General features: G+C 43.1%; 1 protein-coding gene across 5 annotated transcripts in view; it reads left to right on the top strand.

Annotated features, from left to right (window-relative positions):
- ogdha (oxoglutarate dehydrogenase a) overlaps nucleotides 1-22,961 on the top strand; it is an 85,262-nt gene that overhangs the window by 2,344 nt on the left and 59,957 nt on the right. For all 5 annotated transcript variants that reach the window (XM_060931227.1, XM_060931225.1, XM_060931229.1 and 2 more), the window contains exon 2: nucleotides 6,746-7,174. In XM_060931227.1, the coding sequence (XP_060787210.1) occupies nucleotides 6,950-7,174 (225 nt within the window). In that variant the 5' untranslated portion in view covers nucleotides 6,746-6,949. The remainder of the gene's footprint in view (nucleotides 1-6,745; nucleotides 7,175-22,961) is intronic.

The raw sequence follows: 22,961 nt of genomic DNA, 5'->3' as shown, positions 1-22,961 counted from the left end.
CCACACGCACTAATGCAACCCCATACCATCAGAGATGCAGGCTTCTGAACTGAGCGCTGAGAACAACTCGGGTCGTCCTTCTCCTCTTTAGTCCGAATGACACGGCGTCCCTGATTTCCATAAAGAACTTCTTCAAATTTTGATTTGTCTGACCACAGAACAGTTTTCCACTTTGCCACAGTCCATTTTAAATGAGTCTTGGCCCAGAGAAGACGTCTGCGCTTCTGGATCATGTTTAGATACGGCTTCTTCTTTGAACTATAGAGTTTTAGCTGGCGACGGCGGATGGCATGGTGAATTGTGTTCACAGATAATGTTCTCTGGAAATATTCCTGAGCCCATTTTGTGATTTCCAATACAGAAGCATGCCTGTATGTGATGCAGTGCTGTCTAAGGGCCCGAAGATCACGGGCACCCAGTATGGTTTTCCGGCCTTGACCCTTACGCACAGAGATTCTTCCAGATTCTCTGAATCTTTTGATGATATTATGCACTGTAGATGATGATATGTTCAAACTCTTTGCAATTTTACACTGTCGAACTCCTTTCTGATATTGCTCCACTATTTGTGGGCGCAGAATTAGGGGGATTGGTGATCCTCTTCCCATCTTTACTTCTGAGAGCCGCTGCCACTCCAAGATGCTCTTTTTATACCCAGTCATGTTAATGACCTATTGCCAATTGACCTAATGAGTTGCAATTTGGTCCTCCAGCTGTTCCTTTTTTGTACCTTTAACTTTTCCAGCCTCTTATTGCCCCTGTCCCAACTTTTTTGAGATGTGTTGCTGTCATGAAATTTCAAATGAGCCAATATTTGGCATGAAATGTTCTATTGTGAATACAATATCAGTTTTTGAGATTTGTAAATTACTGCATTCCGTTTTTATTTACAATTTGTACTTTGTCCCAACTTTTTTGGAATCGGGGTATTAGATTAGATAGAACTTTATTAATCCCTTTGGGCGGGTTCCCTCGGGGAAATTAAAATTCCAGTAGCATCATTAACTCTTAACCCTTAATGATGACATATGACGACCCCCGTGTATATCCCTAAATGACGACATATGATGCCTTGTCTAAAACCTTGTCTTTAGACTTTTTTTCTTGTAAATATGTTCTCAGGGTGAACAGTATATACATATACAAGGGTGGCTGTAGCAACTGCTTTAAGGGGTAAAGAGTTAAAAGGATAAACGGAGAATAGAAATAAAGAAAAAACTTCAAGATAAATTGGGTATTTGTATATACAAATATAAAAAAGAGGGGAAGAGGGGGGCCAACAGAAGAGATATTGCACATTGTCCAGTATTGTTTATTGTCAGGTTAGGCTACTGCTGCTTCCCATCCTCTGTCCTCCTGTTACCCGTCCTCCCCCCAGAGAGGAGTTGTACAGTCTGATGGCGTGAGGGACAAAGGAGTTTGCATGTCTGTTCGTCCTGCACTTGGGAAGGAGCATTCGGTCACTGAACAGGCTCCTCTGGTTGCTGATGATGGTGTGCAGACGGTGACTGGCATCGTCCATGATGTTCAGTAGTTTGTCCATAGTCCTCTTCTCTGCCCTTTCAAAGAGCAGTAAGCTTTTTAATTAAGTCAACTCATTCAATTCAACAGTGGAATGTAAAAAATATAAATAAATAACCTAAAGAGAGAAAAAAACAGACAAAAACAATAAATAAAATACAATCTATGGCTCTTAAAAATTGCACTTAAGTAAATATTAACTTGGCACAGGGTAATAAAGACATTCTTTTCTTCACAGGCAATATTCTGCCAAACCAGTTTCTCAGAGATTAGTACCCAGATAAACAAAGTGCAAAATAACAACGCGTTGCCAGTTGTCATTTGGATAAAAGTAATAACGATTAGATTAGAATGAGATAACATGTAGGCAAGGGCGTAGGTTTGGTATTAAAGGAACAGTCCACCGTACTTCCATAATGAAATATGTTCTTCTCTGAATTGAGACGAGCTGCTCCGTACCTCTCCGAGCTTTGCGCGACCTCCCAGTCAGTCAGACGCGCTGTCACTCCTGTTAGCAATGTAGCTAGGCTCAGTATGGCCAATGGTATTTTTTGGGGCTGTAGTTAGATGCGACCAAACTCTTCCGCGTTTTTCCTGTTTACATAGGTTTATATGACCAGTGATATGAAATAAGTTCAGTTACACAAATTGAAACGTAGCGATTTTCTATGCTATGGAAAGTCCGCACTATAATGACAGGCGTGCTAACACCTTCTGCGCGCTTCGACAGCGGATTGATACCTTCACTCCTGAGTGAAAACTTGGGATTGGTGTTTCCTCTAGAGATCAGAGTAAGAATAAAACTGTGTGTGTTAAAACCCGTGGTCACCCTGGGGTAGAGGTCTGCGCGGGTCGGATTTTTCAGTCCCGCCCGCGCCCGCATTGTGCAGTCCCACTCCCGCCCGCGCCCGCAAAGAATTATGATTTTCAGTCCCGCTCCCGCCTGCGCCTGCCATATTTTGTCCCGCTCCCGCCTGCAAATCCCGCATGATGCAGACGTTCGCGTTATTTCTCAGGAAAGTTCTTGTCTTGACACAGCGTTGTGGTGCCCCGCCCCCTACTTTGAGTGGATTTGAGCATAAATTGAGCATAAATATCTACAGCTCACGTTTGTTATTGTTTACCTTGTTTCTGAATTCAGCATGTAGTATCTCTAATAATAATAACTAGTGCTGTCAAACGATTAAAATATTTAATCGCAAATCGCACATTTTTATCACATGAGAAACCATTGTAATTCTCTGATCAGCATAAAAAAGTGAATAGGCTTGCTTTGTACCAATGCTTTTTTCTTTCATTATTGCAAAGCAGAGCTAGTAAAAGAAGTGAATTGATTTACTGCTTGCGTTAGTCTACAACTTTAATCAGAGAGACAGGTTACACAGTGACGGTAGGCTTAACTCAGTGCTATCCCAGAAATCCTTCCTGTAATATGCAAATGTGGCCGCCTCTGATTGGACAGCCAAATTTGCATATTACAGGAAGGATTTCTGGGATAGCATTGAGTCAAGCCTACCGTCACTGTGTAACCTGGCTCTCTGATTAAAGTTGTAGACTAACGCAACAAGTAAATCAATTCACTCATGGTTCTCTTGCTAGCTGGGTGTGAACTGCGAGTCATTAGAGTGATCAAAGAATTTCCCTTTAGGGTGATCAATGGCAAGTTTAAGATGCCATTTCTCACTCAATCTGGTAATCTGATTTTCTCTGCAAATTTAGGCATCTTAAAATGTTTTTATTAATGCCAAATAAAATATCCCGCACAAATTATATATGATAGACATAAATTAATAGTTTATAAATTTTATTTCAAGCATGTTTTTAGTTAGCGGGACTGCAGCTTATCACCGCTCCCACCCGCGCGCGCATATGTGCACTTCCGGTCCCGCCCGCGCCCGCAATGAGCTTTCAAAATTTGTCCCGCACTGCTTTGCGGCGGGTCCCGCGGGACTCCCGCGGGAGTGCAAGGCTCTACCCTGGGGTTGATTTTTAATTTCCTCTAACGCCACTAATTCATCTATTTGTTCCTACATTGTCTTTTGTTTTTGTCCATTTAAAGCTACAGTAAGTGTTGTCCTGCATCTTTCTCACTTTTTTCTTTCTCTCTCACACCCTTTTGACTTCCCCACAGCGGAAAACCAAAATGAAGATTTTGACACATGACTGTTAGAAAGTGCTCATGCTGGAGACTCTTTCTGAAATGGAGCTAAGCTTTCACGTCGCAGTATGTTCGCTGATGCAGCGTCGAGTCAGGCTTGCTAATAATCACATCTGTCTTGTCATTTGACGGGTTGGAAATTTTAGATGTGTAACATTTTTCTTTTGCAGGATTGTGTCAGTAAAGAGGAAGCACATGTGATGAGGAGTTTTTCCAGTATGGAGCCTATATTAGTGCTAAAAGCGCACTGGTAGCAGTAATGCTATACTTTACTTCATGATGTCCAACAGTTAAGTTAATACACGCAGATAAGGTGTTAGGAGTGTGTGTAAAAAAAAAAATGCATATGTGTAAACACAGCGCAGTCACAAAAGCTGTGTTCACATATATACCGGTACGATAGTGGTATAACTGTATCTATACAAAGTATACCGGTACAGTTTAGTGCATCTGTCCACACTAGCGAGAAATGTTTGTGGTTTTCTTTCACGGTAGTTGAAATGCGTGTGCGCGAAATGTTTCCGTGGTTACCGAGTAACTTCCTTCCGAGAATATGGCGGATGAAACAACGTGTGTGTGCTTTTTGTTGTCAATGTACAGTCTGTATTTCTGGTGGTCATTTATTCAGTCGAATCGTATAAAACGCGCGAGGCAGTTGAGAAAGAACAGGGCTTTCCACTAAGGCTCATACTAGCCAGCCATGACAAATAAGTAGCCAGCCGGGGGGGGGGAGGAGTAAACACAAAATAAACTCCTGTGCACGCAGTTCCCAGGATTAACTGTATTTTCCACAGACCATTTATTTATTCACTTTACTCAAATACAAAGTAAAATGGCAGTAAATCTTCTTTCTTTTCTTGCGTATTGCATCATGAGGCGTTCCTGGCTTGTAAATTTCTTATTTTCGGTGCATGACACATTCACGCAACTGAGCATGCTATGAATTAACAACGACAACGGTCTGCAGTGGCGGCTACGCAATTACACACTCAGCCAACATTTCTCCATTTGTGTATGAAAATACACTCCAACCACTCAGTTTGGGTTCATTTACAACCAACGGTGTCTTTTGATGCCAGCACGTAATTGAACGAGAGAAGACTGGTTTACCGGAGACAAAATAAGCATCATTTCTGCTTCTGTTCCCTCCGACACACTACTGCCTCCGCTGAGTGCGCGCACGCACACACCGCATGTCGGGGCGCGGATGAGTTACTCTCCCTTGATCAACGAAGTCTGCGGGGAATTTGTGGTTATTATCGGTACAAACAGCGCGAATCACAACTTAAATGAGCGCAGTTCAGTTTGACATTATTGTCAGTCCGTTAGATAAACATTTAATTTTATTAAAATCGAAAATTAATATTTAGAGCCTGTAGGCTACAAAAATAAGTCATTAAAGTAGCTGGCTGGACTTAATTGTGTAGTCGGCACTTGTGGAAAGCCCTGAAGAAACAAAGAAAACGAATCTCCTGTTCCAGCTGTTCCTGGCATCGCTCGTCTCCCCAAAGCTCCAAAAAAAAAAACCACATAACTTCGTCTTTGCTCCATGTAGCTCCACGGTCGTTTTGAGCCATTTTGACGTTTTATTTGCAGCTGGAAAGCACGGGCGTATTGTATTGTATGAATAACCCGGAAGACGTAGGAATGGTTCATTGCGCTTGCGCGTTATATTTGTATCGATACAGAACCACTTCATCTGTCCACACTACAGCGAAGCGCTACAGTACCGATACTGTACCGGTACGAAACCCATACATTTGTGGGTTTCGTACCGATACAGTTATACCGCTACAGTACCGGTATATTTGCTAGTGTGGACAGGTGTTGCGGTACGAAAGTAGTATCGTATCGGTACAAAATCCCTAGTGTGGACAGGGTATAAAGCCTCGGTCACAACCGGCCGTACGTGCTCCTATGGCCGGTCTACGTGCAAGAAACGCACGGAGGGCGCGCGTGTGACGTGCTGATTTTCGAGCCGTAGACCGGCCGCAGAGGTTCTTTGTCATGTCAAACAAACTCTACGGGCGCTTACGTTTTTTTCAGGTTGCAAGACAAACTTACGGCCAACGTGCGTCTTCTCCACGAACATAAAAAAAGCAGCGATTTGGGAAACGCCAAAAATCGCACGGCCAAAAAGTCGTATGTCCGGTTGTGACCTAGGCTTAAGATGCAGCTTGTTTTCCATGTTATCTTCTGTACGTCGGTGTGCTTAAAAGAAAATTGATAATTACACAATTTGGTCGTATTTTCCGCTTTAGTTGCCCTGCAGCTATGAGACGACTTCAACTAGCCACAAATCAGTCTGTCAGTTTATATCTCACTTTTTTTTTTTTTTTTTTTAAATTAAAAAGAAAATGGCGTATATGTTTATTTAAACTCCTCCCACAGCGGTACTGAATGCCCGAGTCGGATTGGTCAGTAGTAGAATCAAAGAATATAACACTTCAAGATGTGCTAATGTAGGAAAACAATCAACTTTTTGGGTGGAAACTTGGTCTGGACTCCAGATACACACAGCGCTACGGCTTTCCTCCGCCTGCCGAACTCGTACTGCGTTCTGACCTTTTGTACGATTACAGAGGAAGCCATTTTACCCTTGACATCTGGACTTGACTCGCCCTCACCGTGTGTTAGCCACGGTTCATTAAAAGAGCAGTTTGAGTGCTGCTGATTTTTGTGTGGGGCAGTAAAAAAAAAAAGCGACCACATGGTGTGTGTCCCCCCCGCAGACATTCCTGAGAGAGCTGTTGACTTGGAAATATGTCCCTGAGCAGTGCTCTTTGTGCTGGCTCATTTCTGGTCCTGAAAAGTTAAAAGGAGTTTGAAAACAGGAAAGATTTCCCAGAATTTGAGAATAAGTTTGGTCTTTTTTTTTTTTTAAACGATAGCATTAAGTTTGTCATTATTAGAGGTTTAAAAAACACTTCTTAAAGTTACATACTGCAGCTTTAATCCATCAGGTATTCAAAAGATATTTTTTGAAAAATTTTTCACTAGCTCCTCCTACTCTTTGAGTTTTGTGTCCTTATTTTTAATTAATTGCATTTATTTGATCTTTCTCAGGCTGGGAGAGAAACTCTGTCAGATCTTGCTGTTTCCCTGTGGAACTAGAAAGAGAAATTTGTCTCTGGGACGTCGGAAAGAAGCTCGTCTTCCGTGTGGGGGCTCGGGACGTGACGTCGTGTCGTTCTTCTCTGGTAGCAGGAACACCCAGGAACGTGTGCTGTTGGTCGAGCGCAAGCGCTCTGTCTCTTTTATCAGACTGCGATGCACCGCTTAAGGACTTGTGCGGCGCGTCTTCGGCCGATCACGGCCTCTCAGACTGCTAAGACCTTCACACAGCAGAGGCCTGCGGCCACACTCAGGACGTTTCAGCCAATCCGGCGCTACACCGCGCCGGTGGCCGCCGAGCCGTTTCTGAACGGCACAAGCTCGAACTATGTGGAGGAAATGTACTACGCCTGGCTGGAGAACCCCAAGAGCGTGCACAAGGTAAGAGGACGAGGACGCTTCGTGGAGGAGGGGCCTCGCTGACGTCTCTGGGAACATCATGAATGATTTCACTGTGTTTTTCCGTGGCATCTTTTTGTAACTTTTTTTTATTCCGTGAAGCAACTGATCTGAAGTTGAAATTTTATAGTTTTAATTTATGCAGTTTAAAATTGTAATATACTATTTTTTTTCTCCTTTTTCAGTATTTTTTTTTTTTTTTGCAAACCTGATGCATTTCATTTATTGTATAAATCTTCAAGTATCGTGGTGTGATATTTCGGTCATATCGTCCCACTCTTCATGTCTACATGCTTCATGTGTCTCAGAATATCACGCTGTTAAAGTGAGACGGCCTTTGGATTTCATAAAATCGGTGAAATTTAGTTCGCTCTGAAATGTGGTGATTGTGATGTATGTTTATTTCTGTAATATCTCACAAAATATCAGGCCATTCTGTGGCTGGGAAGTTATTTAATTTGAGCCGATTAAAGCAAATAATTTGCATGAAATCACTCGCTTCGCGCAGTCACGCAGACAGAGGAAGTCCGTGTGTGTGCGAATGCACAGGTTTCCCTTTGAGCGTGCGCTGACAGTTCCATCATTCTGTCGCTAAACGAACAGCTGATCACACCGAGGTGCTCGCTGAGCGCCGATATTTATTAGTTTGGTCCTGCGTTTCCTTTCCTTCGTATAGAACATAACGTCTTTTCTTCTCGCTTTCCGTTACTGTAGTCGGTCTTTCACGTTTCATTCGCACACTCACATCCTCCGTTTTTCTCTCCTGTTTCAAATTTGTCCCACAATGCCTTGCGTGAACAGGGAAAGCCCACCACGTGATGTGATGTAGAGCCCTGCAGTCCCGCGGGACCCGCCGCAAAGCAGTGCGGCGCGGGACAAATTTTGAAAGCTCATTGCGGGCGCGGGCGGGAGCGGGAGTGCACATATGTGGCGCAGGCGGGAGCGGTTTTAAGCTGCAGTCCCGCTAACTAAAAATGTGTTTGAAATAAAATGTATAAATTATTAATTTGTGTCTCATATATAATTTGTGCTGGATATTTTATTTGGCATTAATAAAAACATTTTAAGATGCCTATATTTGCAGAGAGAGTTAGATTGCCAGAGAAATGGCATCTTAAATTTGCCATTGATCACCCTAACGGGAAATCCTTTGATCACTCTAATGACTCGCAGTTCACACCCAGCTAGCAAGAGAACCATGAGTGAATTGATTTACTTGTTGCGTTAGTCTACAACTTTAATCAGAGAGACAGGTTACACAATGACGGTAGGCTTGACTCAATGCTATCCCAGAAATCCTTCCTGTAATATGCAAATTTGTCTGTCCAATCAGAGGCGGCCACATTTGCATATTACAGGAAGGATTTCTGGGATAGCATTGAGTCAAGCCTACCGTCACTGTGTAACCTGTCTCTCTGATTAAAGTTGTAGACTAACTCAAGCAGTAAATCACTCATGGTTAGCATCCGGTACAAGGTGTGTTAGCCATGTCTCCGTAAAAATAAATAAGCTGCTCTCCTGGTAAATCCGCTGGTTGTTCAGTGCGGGAACCTCGTCGACCTTATTCGGCAGCGAGTTCACCTTCCCCATGATAACGGAGGGAATGGATGGTTTGTAGCGCCGCCGGTTGTCCGCTAGCCTAGCCTTTAGCTTAGCCCCGGCTTTGCAGCCCCTGGGTTTCCGCCTCAGCTCGGTCGGGACGGGGTGTCGTATCCTAGCTCGTCCCGTTGTTTTCAGGGCCAGCAGCTCCTCTCTCGAATAAGTGAGAAAACTGGCTGTTAAAGTTAAAAATATCCATAGGATATGAAGAAAAACACACACTGTCTTCGTAAGAAGAGCAGAAAAGTAAAAAGGTAGAAAAAAGAGGTTTAAAGAGCTAAAAACTACAGAGCTACTGGAGAGGCAGCCGTCTCACACAGCACCCAAGGTCACGTTTTCTTTGTTTTACGTGACACGTATCAAGGGATATGCGTGTCAGGGCTTGAGACCTTGGGACCCGTCAAACACGTTAAACGTATATACAACCCTGCTTAGCCGATTCCATGCGTGTAGCTTATGAAGTCTTTCTCCTACAGTAGCCAGTACTCTTCTAAACGAAGAAATATATCAATACATAATAGTAATTAGAAAAAATATGATTTATGTAACGATAGATAGATGAGCATTGATGCACGAATCCATGGGTTTAGAAGCTCAGGCGACAATTCCATATTTCAATGCAAAATCGCTCGCTGCTAAACTTGGTCTACACAGACTGTGCACTGAATCCATGCAAGCGCGCTCAGCCTGCTGGCGGATCCGTACGTGACGTCATGAATCTGGCTCCAGACTCCCTTGGGATTTTTCCAGATGCGTTTTATTTTATTTTTTTCTGCTGTCAGCAGATGGCCTTGTGCAAAATTAGCCTTCTGGACGAGTGTGTAAAGGGACATACTTTCATATAAAAAAAACGAAATTGGTCCAGGATATGCACTTTAAGATATTGCGACGGGGAAGCTTTGTGCACTGGATCGAGCTACAGTGGTGCTTGAACGTTTGTGAACCCTTTCTATATTTCTGCATAAATATGACCTAAAACATCATCAGATTTTCACACAAGTCCTAAAAGTAGATAAAGAGAACCCAGTTAAACAGATGAGACAAAAATATTATACTTGGTCATTTATTTATTGAGGAAAATGATCCGATATTACATATCTGTGAGTGGCAAAAGTATGTGAACCTTTGCTTTCAGTATCTGGTGTGACCCCCTTGTGCAGCAATAACTGCAACTAAACGTTTGCGGTAACTGTTGATCAGTCCTGCACACCGGCTTGGAGGAATTTTAGACCGTTCCTCCGTACAGAACAGCTTCAACTCTGGGATGTTGGTGGGTTTCCTCACATGAACTGCTCGCTTCAGGTCCTTCCACAACATTTCCACTGGATTAAGGTCAGGACTTTGACTTGGCCATTCCAAAACATTAACTTTATTCTTCTCTAACCATTCTTTGGTAGAACGACTTGTGTGCTTAGGGTCGTTGTCTTGCTGCATGACCCACCTTCTCTTGAGATTCAGTTCATGGACAGATGTCCTGACATTTTCCTTTAGAATTCGCTGGTATAATTCAGAATTCATTGTTCCATCAATGATGGCAAGCCGTCCTGGGCCAGATTCAGTAAAACAGGCTCAAACCATGATACTACCACCACCATGTTTCACAGATGGGATCAGGTTCTTATGCTGGAATGCAGTGTTTTCCTTTCTCCAAACATAACGCTTCTCATTTAAACCAAAAAGTTCTATTTTGGTCTCATCTGTCCACAAAACATATTTTTCCAATAGCCTTCTGGCTTGTCCATGCGATCTTTAGCAAACTGCAGATAAGCAGCAATGTTCTTTTTGGAGAGCAGTGGCTTTCTCCTTGCAACCCTGCCATGCATACCATTTGTTGTTCAGTGTTCTCCTGATGGTGGACTCATGAACATTTAACATTAGGCAGTGTGAGAGAGGCCTTCAGTTGCTTAGAAGTTACCCCGGGGTCCTTTGTGACCTCGCCGACTATTACATGCCTTGCTCTTGGAGTGATCTTTGTTGGTCGACCACTCCTGGAGAGGGTAACAATGGTCTTGAATTTCCTCCATTTGTACACAATCTGTCTGACTGTGGATTGGTGGAACCCAAACTCTTTGGAGATGGTTTTGTAACCTTTTCCAGCCTGATGAGCATCAACAACGCTTTTTCTGAGGTCCTCAGAAATCTCCTTTGTTTGTACCATGATACACTTCCACAAACATGTGTTGTGAAGATCAGACTTTGATAGATCCCTGTTCTTTAAATAAAACAGGGTGCCCGCTCACACCTGATTGTCATCCCATTGATTGAAAACACCGGACTCTAATTTCACCTTCAGATTAACTGCTAATCCTAGAGATTCACATACTTTTGCAACTCACTCACAGATATGTAATATTTTCCTCAATGAATAAATGACCAGATATAATATTTTTGTCTCATTTGTTTAACTGGGTTCTCTTTATCTACTGTTAGGACTTGTGTGAAAATCTGATGATGTTTTAGGTCATGGTTATTTATGCAGAAATGTATAGAAAATTCTAAAGGGTTTACAAACTTTCAAGCACCACTGTAAATGGTACCGGATCGTATGTTCCACCAAGCAGGCAGACCTGTCACAAGACAGATGAAGACCTGACCAAGCTACAAGTCGGTAAACGTCTTCTCTTTACAAACAGAGATTAAAATATCTTATGATTCCAAGTTTACCCTTGAAACCGTGATGAAATCCCCTCAGTGAAGCTCCAACTCTGAACAGTGTTTCAGAAACCTCAGAGATGACGAGTTCTAGATCCGACGCTAGTCACACACATTCTCCAGTGGGAGTTTGGATTGAGAAATATTTTCCAGTTTAGATCAGAACGCACAAGTGTGTTGAACAAATTTTGTTCGTATGGAGGAAACAGTTTTTCAGTAGAGTAGAGTGCAGATGATTCACGTCCAGGAACTTTTTTTTTTAAAACAAATGAACTGTACAAAACAAACACACTCAATAATATAATTAATAAGTGCGAACATGCTGGACCGAAATGAACCGATAACTGAACCACTTCCCTTTAGCGTGCTCGTTTCACAGTGATGACTCATCACTGCACTCCATTCAGGAAACCAAGCTTGGTCAAGATATTCCAGATGTTCCCGTTCCCTGGATGTCTCATTAAACCAGTTGGTTGATGTTTCTTATCAAGAAACCTTTTTTAAAGTCTTTGGCCCAATCCCAATTCTAATTTCTACCCCTCCCCCTTCCCCTTGGCCCTTCCCCTTGAAACTGAGCTACAAGGGATAGGGCTTGAAATTCAACCCCTACGTATTGGGATAGCCCTTCAACGATCGCATACGTCATCGCGTACCTCCGTCAGCGTTTACGTTAGCAAAACGCGACCAAATGCGTCATTGGCTGCGACCAGCCGCTACAGTCAGAGCCAGAGGCAGAACCAGAAATCTCTGCTGGCAGGGTGTGATTTGTTAACTAACACCACTGAATGGGATATCTTTGGCGCTTCGTGCACCACATCCGACAGAATGAGGGGTCAGAACACTCATGTAAACAATAAAAGCGAGAATAACAGAACAAAACGTACGCAGTCAAGCAACCGAAAACAATACTCACTCCCAAAGCTTTTTAGCAGCAGCTTGGATTTCAGAAATCGCTGCTCATTCTCAGCTCGAAAGCGAATCAAGCGGCGTGTTTCCTCTGGATAACAACTTAAAACACGTAAATAATGGAGAAAATACATTTATGACAATCTTTCGCCGCGGGAACTGCCATCTTTCTGAAATCCGCATGAAATCTCACTGAAATCCGCATGGCATTGTGGGAAATCACTCAAACCCCTTCGTTCGGAGTCAGCTCCAGGAAAATCTCCGTTTGGAGGGGTACAGAAGCCCTACCCCTTCCCCTACCCCTCCGCGTTAACTGGGATTGGGATACCCCTACCCCTTCACGTGAACGCGCAAAATGGAGGGGAAGGGCCAAGGGGTTGGTCCAAGGGGTGAAATGGGATTCGGCCTTTTACTTTTCCATGTACACCACGCTTTCATCAATTTTCATTTTGTTAATTAAATAAAAATATAATGGCGTTTTGATTTATAAGCGCCTTTAAAGTGCTCAAAGGTGCACACGCTGTAAATACGTCACGTAACATCATAAAAATATTAAATAAAGGAAAAAGGAATCGAACCTAATAATACTACAAGGAAGCTAAAATAAAAATGTTAATTAGATCTGAAATTGATACCGATGTCTGTTAGTTTAATTTTTTCTTTTCTTTAAAAACTACTTTTTTAAAAGTGAAAAATGCATAAAATATAAAGCATAAAACCTCAGCTGTTTATTATTCAGTTAAATTAGATTGCAAATGTAATCAAGAATAGTGTGAGTGTAATAAATTAGCACGAACTGTTATATAAAAGGTATTTATTTATTTATTTTTTTGTTTGTTTCTAGGGTAAGGGCCCGTTTACACGAGGACGCTGTCGGGTAAAAACGACTAAATATTTTATCGGAAGTGCCTTTCGTCTACACGGGGACGGCGTTTCCGAGGCTGAAAAACGGAAAAAATTGAAAACGCCTTCCAGAGTGGATAAGTTAAAAACAGCCCCCGTTGCATATCCGTCTAAACTACCCAATACGCGAAACTCTGCTCGGATCTGCTCACGTCGGGTACGCGTTTACGTCATACATATGTCATATACTGTACATGCCAGCCCGGGAAGTAAGAAAGTAAGTAAAAAAGTAAGAGCATGTCTGATTACATCGATCCAACGGACCTTCAAGCTGCTCTGGCAGCTTTAATAAATGTCCAGGAGTCCTTCGAACATCTATACCGGATCTGCACATATACCGTTAATGAACAGAGGCGGGTATAGTACGCTCTTACTTTTTTACTTACTTTCTTACTTGCCATAGCCAGAGTAGTCAAAGTTTTTTCGCGGCGCAGATGTGCAGATCAGACAAGACGGAAGACGTTGCGCATGCGTGCAGACATAGCGGAGGTCTTTCACAGCACCACCTAGCCGCCTGGCATGCACATCCAATTGAATTCCACACATTTCTGCGTCACCGTATAGACGCAGATTTCCTCCTTGAAAACGGTCGTGTAGACGCGGAAAAAAGTGAGAACGAAAACGGACTTTTACGTTTTTGTTTCAGACCGTCCCCGTGTAAAGTGGGCCGAAAAAAATATTCCAAATCTAATTGTTAGATCATATTGAATTAACTATTTTCCCCCGCTAGTAGGAGTTTTTTTTTTTTTTTTTTTTTTAAAAGAGGGAGTGAAATTTTAAACTAAGGCCATCCTTAAAAAAAAAATCCGTTTCCTGTCCACCGGGTGAGCAAAAAAATTTTCAGTCGGAAGGGAGGGATTTTTTTTTTTAATGGATGGATAAGAAATCGCAATGCTGTTTGCTTTTTCTTTCAGTACTTTTTTTTATTACAAAAGCAGACACATTTAATAAAATGACAGTTTAATCAACTGAAATTTGTACAAAAACTTTAAGTTCGCATTTTAAATGCTGACTGCAACATTTGCAAAACTTTTACAAAGGTACTTAAAATGTCCGACACACGGACTTTTTGTAGTTCTAAATCGAGCGTTAGGCCTAGTTCGGATGAAATTACACTATTAAAATGATCACTGAATGATTTGTTTTTCTGAATCTTTACTATTTTGTTGTTCGCTAGAATACCATTTTCCGATTTCACACTTAAGCGAATGTTTGAAAACTCCGGATCTCCTTCCTTCATGGTGGCTGCCATTTTTTTTTGTGCCGCACGGCGCATGCGCAGAGCTGATTCAGTTCAGAGTAGAGCCCTGCACTCCCGTGGGAGTCCCGCGGGACCCGACGCAAAGCAGTGCAGCGCAGGACAAATTTTGAAAGCTCATTGCGGGCGGGAGTGCACAATGCGGGCGGGAGAGGTGATAAGCTGCAGTCCCGCTAACTAAAAACGTGTTTAAAATAAAATTTATAAATTATTAATTTGTCTATCGTATATAATTTGTGCTGGATATTTTATTTGGTATTAATAAAAACATTTTAAGATGCCTACATTTGCGGATGTGGTCTAATCTCGCGTACGTTTCCGATTCCTTTCCGCTCTTCCGTGGTTGAGATCTCCGATCACGGCAGAAGAGCAGAGCTCCTCTAGTGAAGCTCATAGTGCTTCAGAAGTAAGTGCTGCTTTAAAAAGAGGTACATTTACCGTTAAAAAGTCAAGAGTATTAGTCCTAAGTATTAAAAAGTATTAACTAGTATTAAAAAGGACTGTGTATCACACAGATTGTTCAATTTAAAGCGAGAAATAGACAGGGTATAATCTGAGGAGCTGGTTGTGGTTGCGCAGCACTTCATATGAGAGGAGAATGAAATCGCGGTTGGAATCATAACGCCACAGACTCGGAAGTGGGAGTGCGAGTGCGCAAAGCGAGAGCTGTCAATCATGAGCGCATGCAGCGCTCAACTTGGAATGTGTCAGCAGAATGTCAGAGTCTAAACAATAAACTTACAATAAATGAAGGATCGGTCAGTGGAGAGCTCAGCTAAGCTCAGCATGTTTAATTCCCCAAGCCAATGACAAGAACTTTCGTGAGAAATAACGCGAACGTCAGCATCATGCGGGATTTGCGGGCGGGAGCGGGACAAAATATGGCAGGTGCGGGCGGGAGCAGGACTGAAAATCATAATTCTTTGTGGGAGTGGGACTGCACAATGCGGGAGCGGGACTGAAAATTCTGTCCCGCGCAGACCTCTAGTTCAGAGTGCGCGCGCACTCTGTGGAGGCAGTAGTGGCTCGGAGGGAACAGAAGCAGAGGTGACGCTTATTTTGTCTCCGGTAAACCAGTCTTCTCTCGTTCAATTACGTGCTGGCATCAAAAGACACCGTTGGTTGTAAATGAACCCAAACTGAGTGGTTGGAGTGTATTTTCTCATACAAATGGAGAAATGTTGGCTGAGTGTGTAATTGTGTAGCCCCACTGCAGACCGTTGTCGTTATTAATTCATAGCATGCTCAGTTGCGTGAGTGTCATGCACCGAAAATAAGAGATTTACAAGCCAGGAACGCCTCATGATGCAATACGCAAGAAAAGAAAGAAGATTTACTGCCATTTTACTTTGTATTTGAGTAAAGTGAATAAATAAATGGTCTGTGGAAAATACACTTAATCCTGGGAACTGCGTGCACAGGAGTTTTTGTGCCCCCCCCGGCTGGCTACTTATTTGTCATGGCTGGCTAGTATGAGCCTTAGTGGCAAGCTCTGGGAATGCGTAAATGTCAAGTTCGATTTTAGATTTACGAACCCGAAAAAAATGTCGGAAAAACCGGCGTTAAAAAAAAAAAATTTCAACCGCACAAACGTCACTCACCCGGCCGGTGGACCGGAAACAGAACATTTTTTAATAATGGCCTAAAATGTCGTTTGTTTTTATTAGCGCGCAGTGATGAACTGGCTGTAACTGAAATAATTTGATAATTATGTAGAAACTGTTAATAATAATGTTAGGTTTAAATTATTTAAACAATTGACAGTCAGTTAAGTTCTGTGTAGTTCTGATATTCTTACCATAAATCACAGTCACCGGGTTTCAGTTAACCTCCTTAACACCAGCATTGTAGTCGAGTCACTAAACTTCGAGTCCGAGTCCAGTCTCGCGTCCCCAGCGTTCAAGTCCAAGTCATTAAAAAATTTTTCGAGTTGAGTCCAAGACTCCGACCGCACCATTTGACGGTGTCTGTCTGTTTCAGCGCCATTAACATTTAGTTTGTTCCTGAACAGGTGAATGTGCTTCTCTTTATCAGGGAGTGTGAAGTATTCTGTCAGAGACGGATGGAAGTGCAGAAGATGTGTTTTTATTAATACAAGTGAAGACGGTAAACAATCCAGAACGGCAGGAAAAATCGTGAAACGGTCAAGCGAGGCACAAACGGGCTATAGTAGACTCGGCAGAATCAAAGACAAGAAACAGGAAATCAGGGATCAGGAAACCAAACAAGGAAATAAGGCTCGGTAATGTATCAGCAACGCAACTCAATACTTCGCACAGCGTTCACAGCTGTGGTGGTGTTGTGGGTTTTTAAAATACAACCCAAAACCTGATTAGTGTAGATTTAGATAATTGTATACTTGTGTGTGTATATATATGAGAGAGAAAGAGTATAATACTTATATTTTTACAAATATGCAATCTATTTCTTGTTAACGTTTTTATTTTTAGAAATGCATTTTTTTTTTTTAATGCAATATACACTTTTTTGGAAGTTTTGGACAGTTGTTAGCAGATCGATATCATGGTACCGATGTGATTACGTTGGTTGCATCATCCAGGCTTTAGACGTGTACTGGAGCATCTAATTCGGGCTAAATGAACTGCGGTATTTCATCTCTGCACGCCTCGTTGGCTCAGCAGTCCTGCGACGCACTTTACAGCAAACGGCTCGATCTGGAGCTCACTAATGGACTGGATGATGATGGTTTTTTTTTTTTTTTTAATTGTTCATATCTCAGCGTGTACAAACTGCACACGTGTGAACAGAGTGGACCGTGGCCGAGGAGCTCGGGGTTTGGAGTTCAGCTGTGGCGTTTGCTCTCTGAACAGATGTGCTGTTTAATTCTCTCCTTCTGGTTCTGCTTTCATTCCTGTATGTACAAGTCAGCGTTTGCATTTTATTTATTGGTTTTATCCAAATCCATCTGGAGCAGTTGGTGGTGAAGGAACGTTCTCAAGCTGCTTTTATTTCAGTGACTCTTCAGTTCCCAGAATGGAAGCTTAACTAATGATAAGATCAACAGGATTAAAAAAAACAAACAAACCACCTTTTAGGACTTTTTTCTTTTTTTTTTTTTTAATTGTATTTGGGAGGATTTTTAAATACGACGCCTGAGTGGTCCACAGCCTTTTTTTTTTTTTTTTAAATTAAATTAGATTTTGTAGGTTTTTGTAATATTATTGTGTTTAAAGATGCCTTGCATTTTCTTGATCACTGGGTCCAAACCTTTTTTGGAAAGTTTAAAAAAAAATAGTTTTGTTTTAATTGTATTATTTAGGATAATTAGTTTTCTTTTGTTTCAGACATGTAAAAGCTTTTTACCTTTACCTGACATATTTCGACGGTGTAACTTCCGTCTTCATCAGAGGGTCACCCAGCAAGAGAACAACAGATACCGCCGTTGGATTAAGGAGTCAATAGAAATCAGAAAGCGTAGCCCAAGAACAATAAACAGGGATGAGGGGGCGTACATGCTCTCCCACACCTGGAGCGCCGTCCTGAGGGGGCAACACTGACAGCGGGAGGCGTGACCGACCTGTCAATATTGACAGGGAGGTCACACCTCCGTAACATCAGCTGATTATAAAAGCACGTCACACACCAACATCCGGGTGACCCTCTGATGAAGACGGAGGTTACACCGTCGAAACATGTCCGGTAAAGGTAAAAAGCTTTTACATGTCTGAAACAAAAGAAAACTAATTATTTTGATTTAAGAAGACATAATGAACGTAATATATGTATTATTTAGGGATTCGTATGGAGCTGTCGCTGTAGGTTGTCGTGTTTGCTGGAAAGTATTGATTTTAAAAAGGGGAAGGAAAAAAAACAAATCTCAAAACTAGTGTATATTTAACAGGAACTGTTTTGATAAGTATGAATGATTAGGCATTTCTGCAAACTGTCAGCAATAAAGCAGCGTTGCATTTAAAAAGAATTAGAAGACACACAAATTCAGAAATCAAGGGAAAAAAAAAAGTCTAAAATGTTTACAATTTTAATGGTCCATAATCACAACACTGCTTTTAATTCGATTGTAAATGTACTAAATGAGATGCCACTCTCAGTACATGTATGTTATTTACCAGCTTAAAGTCGGTCCGTATGGTGAAATACCGTGACCGAGGTCTTGAAAGTGTTGCGCGAGGCCCTTTGGGCCGAGGTCAGTATTCAAGGCCGAGATCACGGTATTTCACCATACGGACCGACCTTAAGCTGGTAAATAACATATTTATTTTTTTCTTTACCAAATTCTAACAGAAAACGAGAGCGCCCGAAAGGGAAAACCGAGCCGAGCCGCCATTTTGAATCCTCATTCACGGCTGTAATGCAAATGGCTTCCTCCTCGGTATACAAGTGCACTTCCATGGCAGGAAAAAAACCCCTACATTTTGCTGCCTATGTAGTCCCCTATACGGTGGCCGACAAGGGTCAAACGGACGACAACGGCCTAATACGTCTCGGTTCGAGAAAACAGCTTCAAGTACAGAAACGATGCAAAATCACAACCTCAAACAAGTCTAAACGAGGTCTAAATGAAAAAACGTGCTGCAAAAAACAAAGACAAATGCATCATCAAACGTGATGCAAATAGAGAAACGATCTGCAAACCATACAATACGTGTGTCTCTATTGAGCTGTTACGCTGAGAGCGCCCCCTGCAGGTTTGGAGCATCTCCGTTTGTAGTGACAGGTAATGCAGCGTTTTTCGTTTGCAGATCGTTTCTCTGCATCGTGTTTGATGATGATGCATTTGTCTTTGTTTTTTGCAGCACATTTTTTCATTTAGACCTCGTTTAGACTTTTGTGATTTTGCATCGTTTCTGTACTTGAAGCTGTTTTCTCGAACCGAGACGTATTGGGCCGTTGCTGTCCGTTTGACCCTTGTCGGCCACCGTACCCCTATTTATACAAAACAGTCATTCAGGATTCAGCCATGTTTTTGCTGGGCATTAGGGCCTCTGCATGCTCTTGCGACAAGGCTTTCGCAGATATCTTTTCGCAGACGGTTGTAATTTATCGTTGAGCAGGGAATAATAGGCGTGCATGATGTTATTCACCGCCACAACGCAAGGAGTCGCGAAATCGCTAGGAGTAGTTGGTGGGTGTGGTTAGTGGAGTGTTTATCCTCCGGTTACTTATGACTAGAACTGGAGTCGTATAGATGTCCGTACTTCCTCGATCAACCGCTCTTCGTGCTGCTCCATCTTCGCTCGTGTTTTTAAAAATGGTGGTAGTGAAAACAAACCAAACCGGGAAAGTAGGGAAGCGGAAGTGCGTGTACAGCGGATGTAGAGTGGACCAATCAGAGCCCTCTTGTCTGCGAGGCTTCTGTGGTGGTCACAATTTTTGGGAGGTGTGCGCAGAGCGTCTGCGAAGGGGGGGGGCTACGCAGACGCCATCTGCGAGGACTGCGTTGTCAGCATAAATTGGCCTTTAGCAACAGTTAGCGGTTTTTAGCTTTCTCCTGAAATGTTTTCTTTTATTTCTTCTTCCTCAGGGTAGTAAAACTCGCTTTCGCTGTGAACACTGTCGTTATCGCTATCCATGCTGTAAAATTAACGCTGTTCTCCTGAGAAATGCTGGCAAACATTTATAAGATTTTTGATAATCTTGTAAATAAATCTTATATTAAAAAAAAGATAAATGTTGACAAATTCTACTATGTTTGTTGTTGTGAATGAGCGAGTCGCCAGAGGTCCGTAACCGGGGTCTGTAACTGGGGTCCGTATCGTAGGATACAGACCCGCTCGCCAGCCAATCAGAGCTCAGGATTTGATGGAAACCGGACCGTGAAAAAAATAGTGTATTCAGACAAATTATCATGACATTTATTTTAGATATCTGATATTTCTCTACATTATATACGAGCAGGTTAATGTATACAGTATCGCTGAGGTCGGTCAGAATGATTTGATAATGTTTATATAACTGTGACCCGATGATGTAATATCAGCATCGCATGAGTGTTTGTGTGTGTGTGCTGTGCGTCTGCAGTAGTAGTGAGTTTTATTCCTGCTGCTGTGTCCCTGTCACCCTTCAGTCATGTGGTGTGTGGATTACAGGACTCTGGAAGTGTCCCAGCACGTGGACGTCCTTCGCTGATTATTATTACAAGGTCAATCTGTGCCTCTGCTTTTATTAGCACAGTGTTGTCACAGAGGGAAAAAGCCCCTGTGTGGTTTGTGAGAGTTTATTTAATGAAGGTCGCCAGTTAATCCTGAAAGAGTAAACCTCCGGGAGGATCCAATTCACACATGAATATTTTAACCGAAATGCTTAAGGTTCTGACTGCAAAGTTGAATTCTGGGTAGAAGTGTTCTGTTTCTCTTGCTGCCTGGAGTTTCGAGATGTTTCACATTGATTTGAAGTTGATTTGATTTGAAATTGAGGAGCACGGTTTCTCAATCGTGCAGTTACTAGGCAATACGCGGTTTCTCTGTCATGCAGTATCATGGCAGCGTGCGGTTACTAGGCAATACGCGGTTTCTCTGTCATGCAGTTTCATGGCAGCATGCGGTTATTAGGCAGCACGCGGTTTCTCTGTCATGCAGTTTCATGGCAGCGTGCGGTTATTAGGCAGCACGTGGTTTCTCTGTCATGCAGTTTCATGGCAGCGTGCGGTTATTAGGCAGCACGCGGTTTCTCTCTCATGCAGTTTTATGGCAGCGCGCGGTTATTAGGCAGCACGCGGTTTCTCTGTCATGCAGTTTCATGGCAGCATGCGGTTATTAGGCAGCACGCGGTTTCTCTGTCATGCAGTTTCATGGCAGCATGCAGTTATTAGGCAGCACGCGGTTTCTCTGTCATGCAGTTTCATGGCAGCGTGCGGTTATTAGGCAGCACGTGGTTTCATGGTCATGCGGTTATTAGGCAGCACGTGGTTTCTCTGTCATGCAGTTTCATGGCAGCGTGCGGTTATTAGGCAGCACGCGGTTTCTCTGTCATGCAGTTTTATGGCAGCGCGCGGTTATTAGGCAGCACGCGGTTTCTCTGTCATGCAGTTTCATGGCAGCATGCGGTTATTAGGCAGCACGCGGTTTCTCTGTCATGCAGTTTCATGGCAGCATGCGGTTATTAGGCAGCACGCGGTTTCTCTGTCATGCAGTTTCTTGGCAGCGTGCGGTTATTAGGCAGCACGTGGTTTCATGGTCATGCGGTTATTAGGCAGCACGTGGTTTCTCTGTCATGCAGTTTCATGGCAGCGTGCGGTTATTAGGCAGCACGTGGTTTCTCTGTCATGCAGTTTCATGGCAGCGTGCGGTTATTAGGCAGCACGCGGTTTCTCTGTCATGCAGTTTTATGGCAGCGCGCGGTTATTAGGCAGCACGCGGTTTCTCTGTCATGCAGTTTCATGGCAGCATGCGGTTATTAGGCAGCACGCGGTTTCTCTGTCATGCAGTTTCATGGCAGCATGCAGTTATTAGGCAGCACGCGGTTTCTCTGTCATGCAGTTTCATGGCAGCGTGCGGTTATTAGGCAGCACGTGGTTTCATGGTCATGCGGTTATTAGGCAGCACGTGGTTTCTCTGTCATGCAGTTTCATGGCAGCGTGCGGTTATTAGGCAGCACGCGGTTTCTCTGTCATGCAGTTTTATGGCAGCGCGCGGTTATTAGGCAGCACGCGGTTTCTCTGTCATGCAGTTTCATGGCAGCATGCGGTTATTAGGCAGCACGCGGTTTCTCTGTCATGCAGTTTCATGGCAGCATGCAGTTATTAGGCAGCACGCGGTTTCTCTGTCATGCAGTTTCATGGCAGCGTGCGGTTATTAGGCAGCACGTGGTTTCATGGTCATGCGGTTATTAGGCAGCACGTGGTTTCTCTGTCATGCAGTTTCATGGCAGCGTGCGGTTATTAGGCAGCACGCGGTTTCTCTGTCATGCAGTTTTATGGCAGCGCGCGGTTATTAGGCAGCACGCGGTTTCTCTGTCATGCAGTTTCATGGCAGCACGCGGTTATTAAGCAGCACGTGGTTTCTCTGTCATGCAGTTTCATGGCAGCGTGCGGTTATTAGGCAGCACGTGGTTTCTCTGTCATGCAGTTTCATGGCAGCGTGCGGTTATTAGGCAGCACGCGGTTTCTCTGTCATGCAGTTTCATGGCAGCGTGCGGTTATTAGGCAGCACGCGGTTTCTCTGTCATGCAGTTTCATGGCAGCACGCAGTTATTTGGCAGTACGAGGTTTCTCTGTCATGAAGTTTCATGGCAGTGCACAGTTTCTTGGTCATTCAGTTTAATGGCAGTGTGCGGTTTTTTTGGTCATGTAATTTCATGGCAGCGTGCGTTTTTAAGCAGTGCGGTTACTCGGTCATGCAGTTTTATGGCAGCGCACGGTTATTAGGTAGCACGCGGTTTCTTGTTCATGCAGTTTCTCGGCAGCGCACAGTTATTAGCCTCCATGGTTTCTCGGTCATGCAGTTTAATGGCAGCACGCGGTTTCTTGGTCAT

This window comes from Neoarius graeffei, chromosome 10, assembly GCF_027579695.1.
Source record: "Neoarius graeffei isolate fNeoGra1 chromosome 10, fNeoGra1.pri, whole genome shotgun sequence".
Taxonomy (NCBI): domain Eukaryota; kingdom Metazoa; phylum Chordata; class Actinopteri; order Siluriformes; family Ariidae; genus Neoarius; species Neoarius graeffei.
Note: the sequence above shows the minus strand (reverse complement) of the source record. Positions and strands in the feature narration are given on the sequence as shown.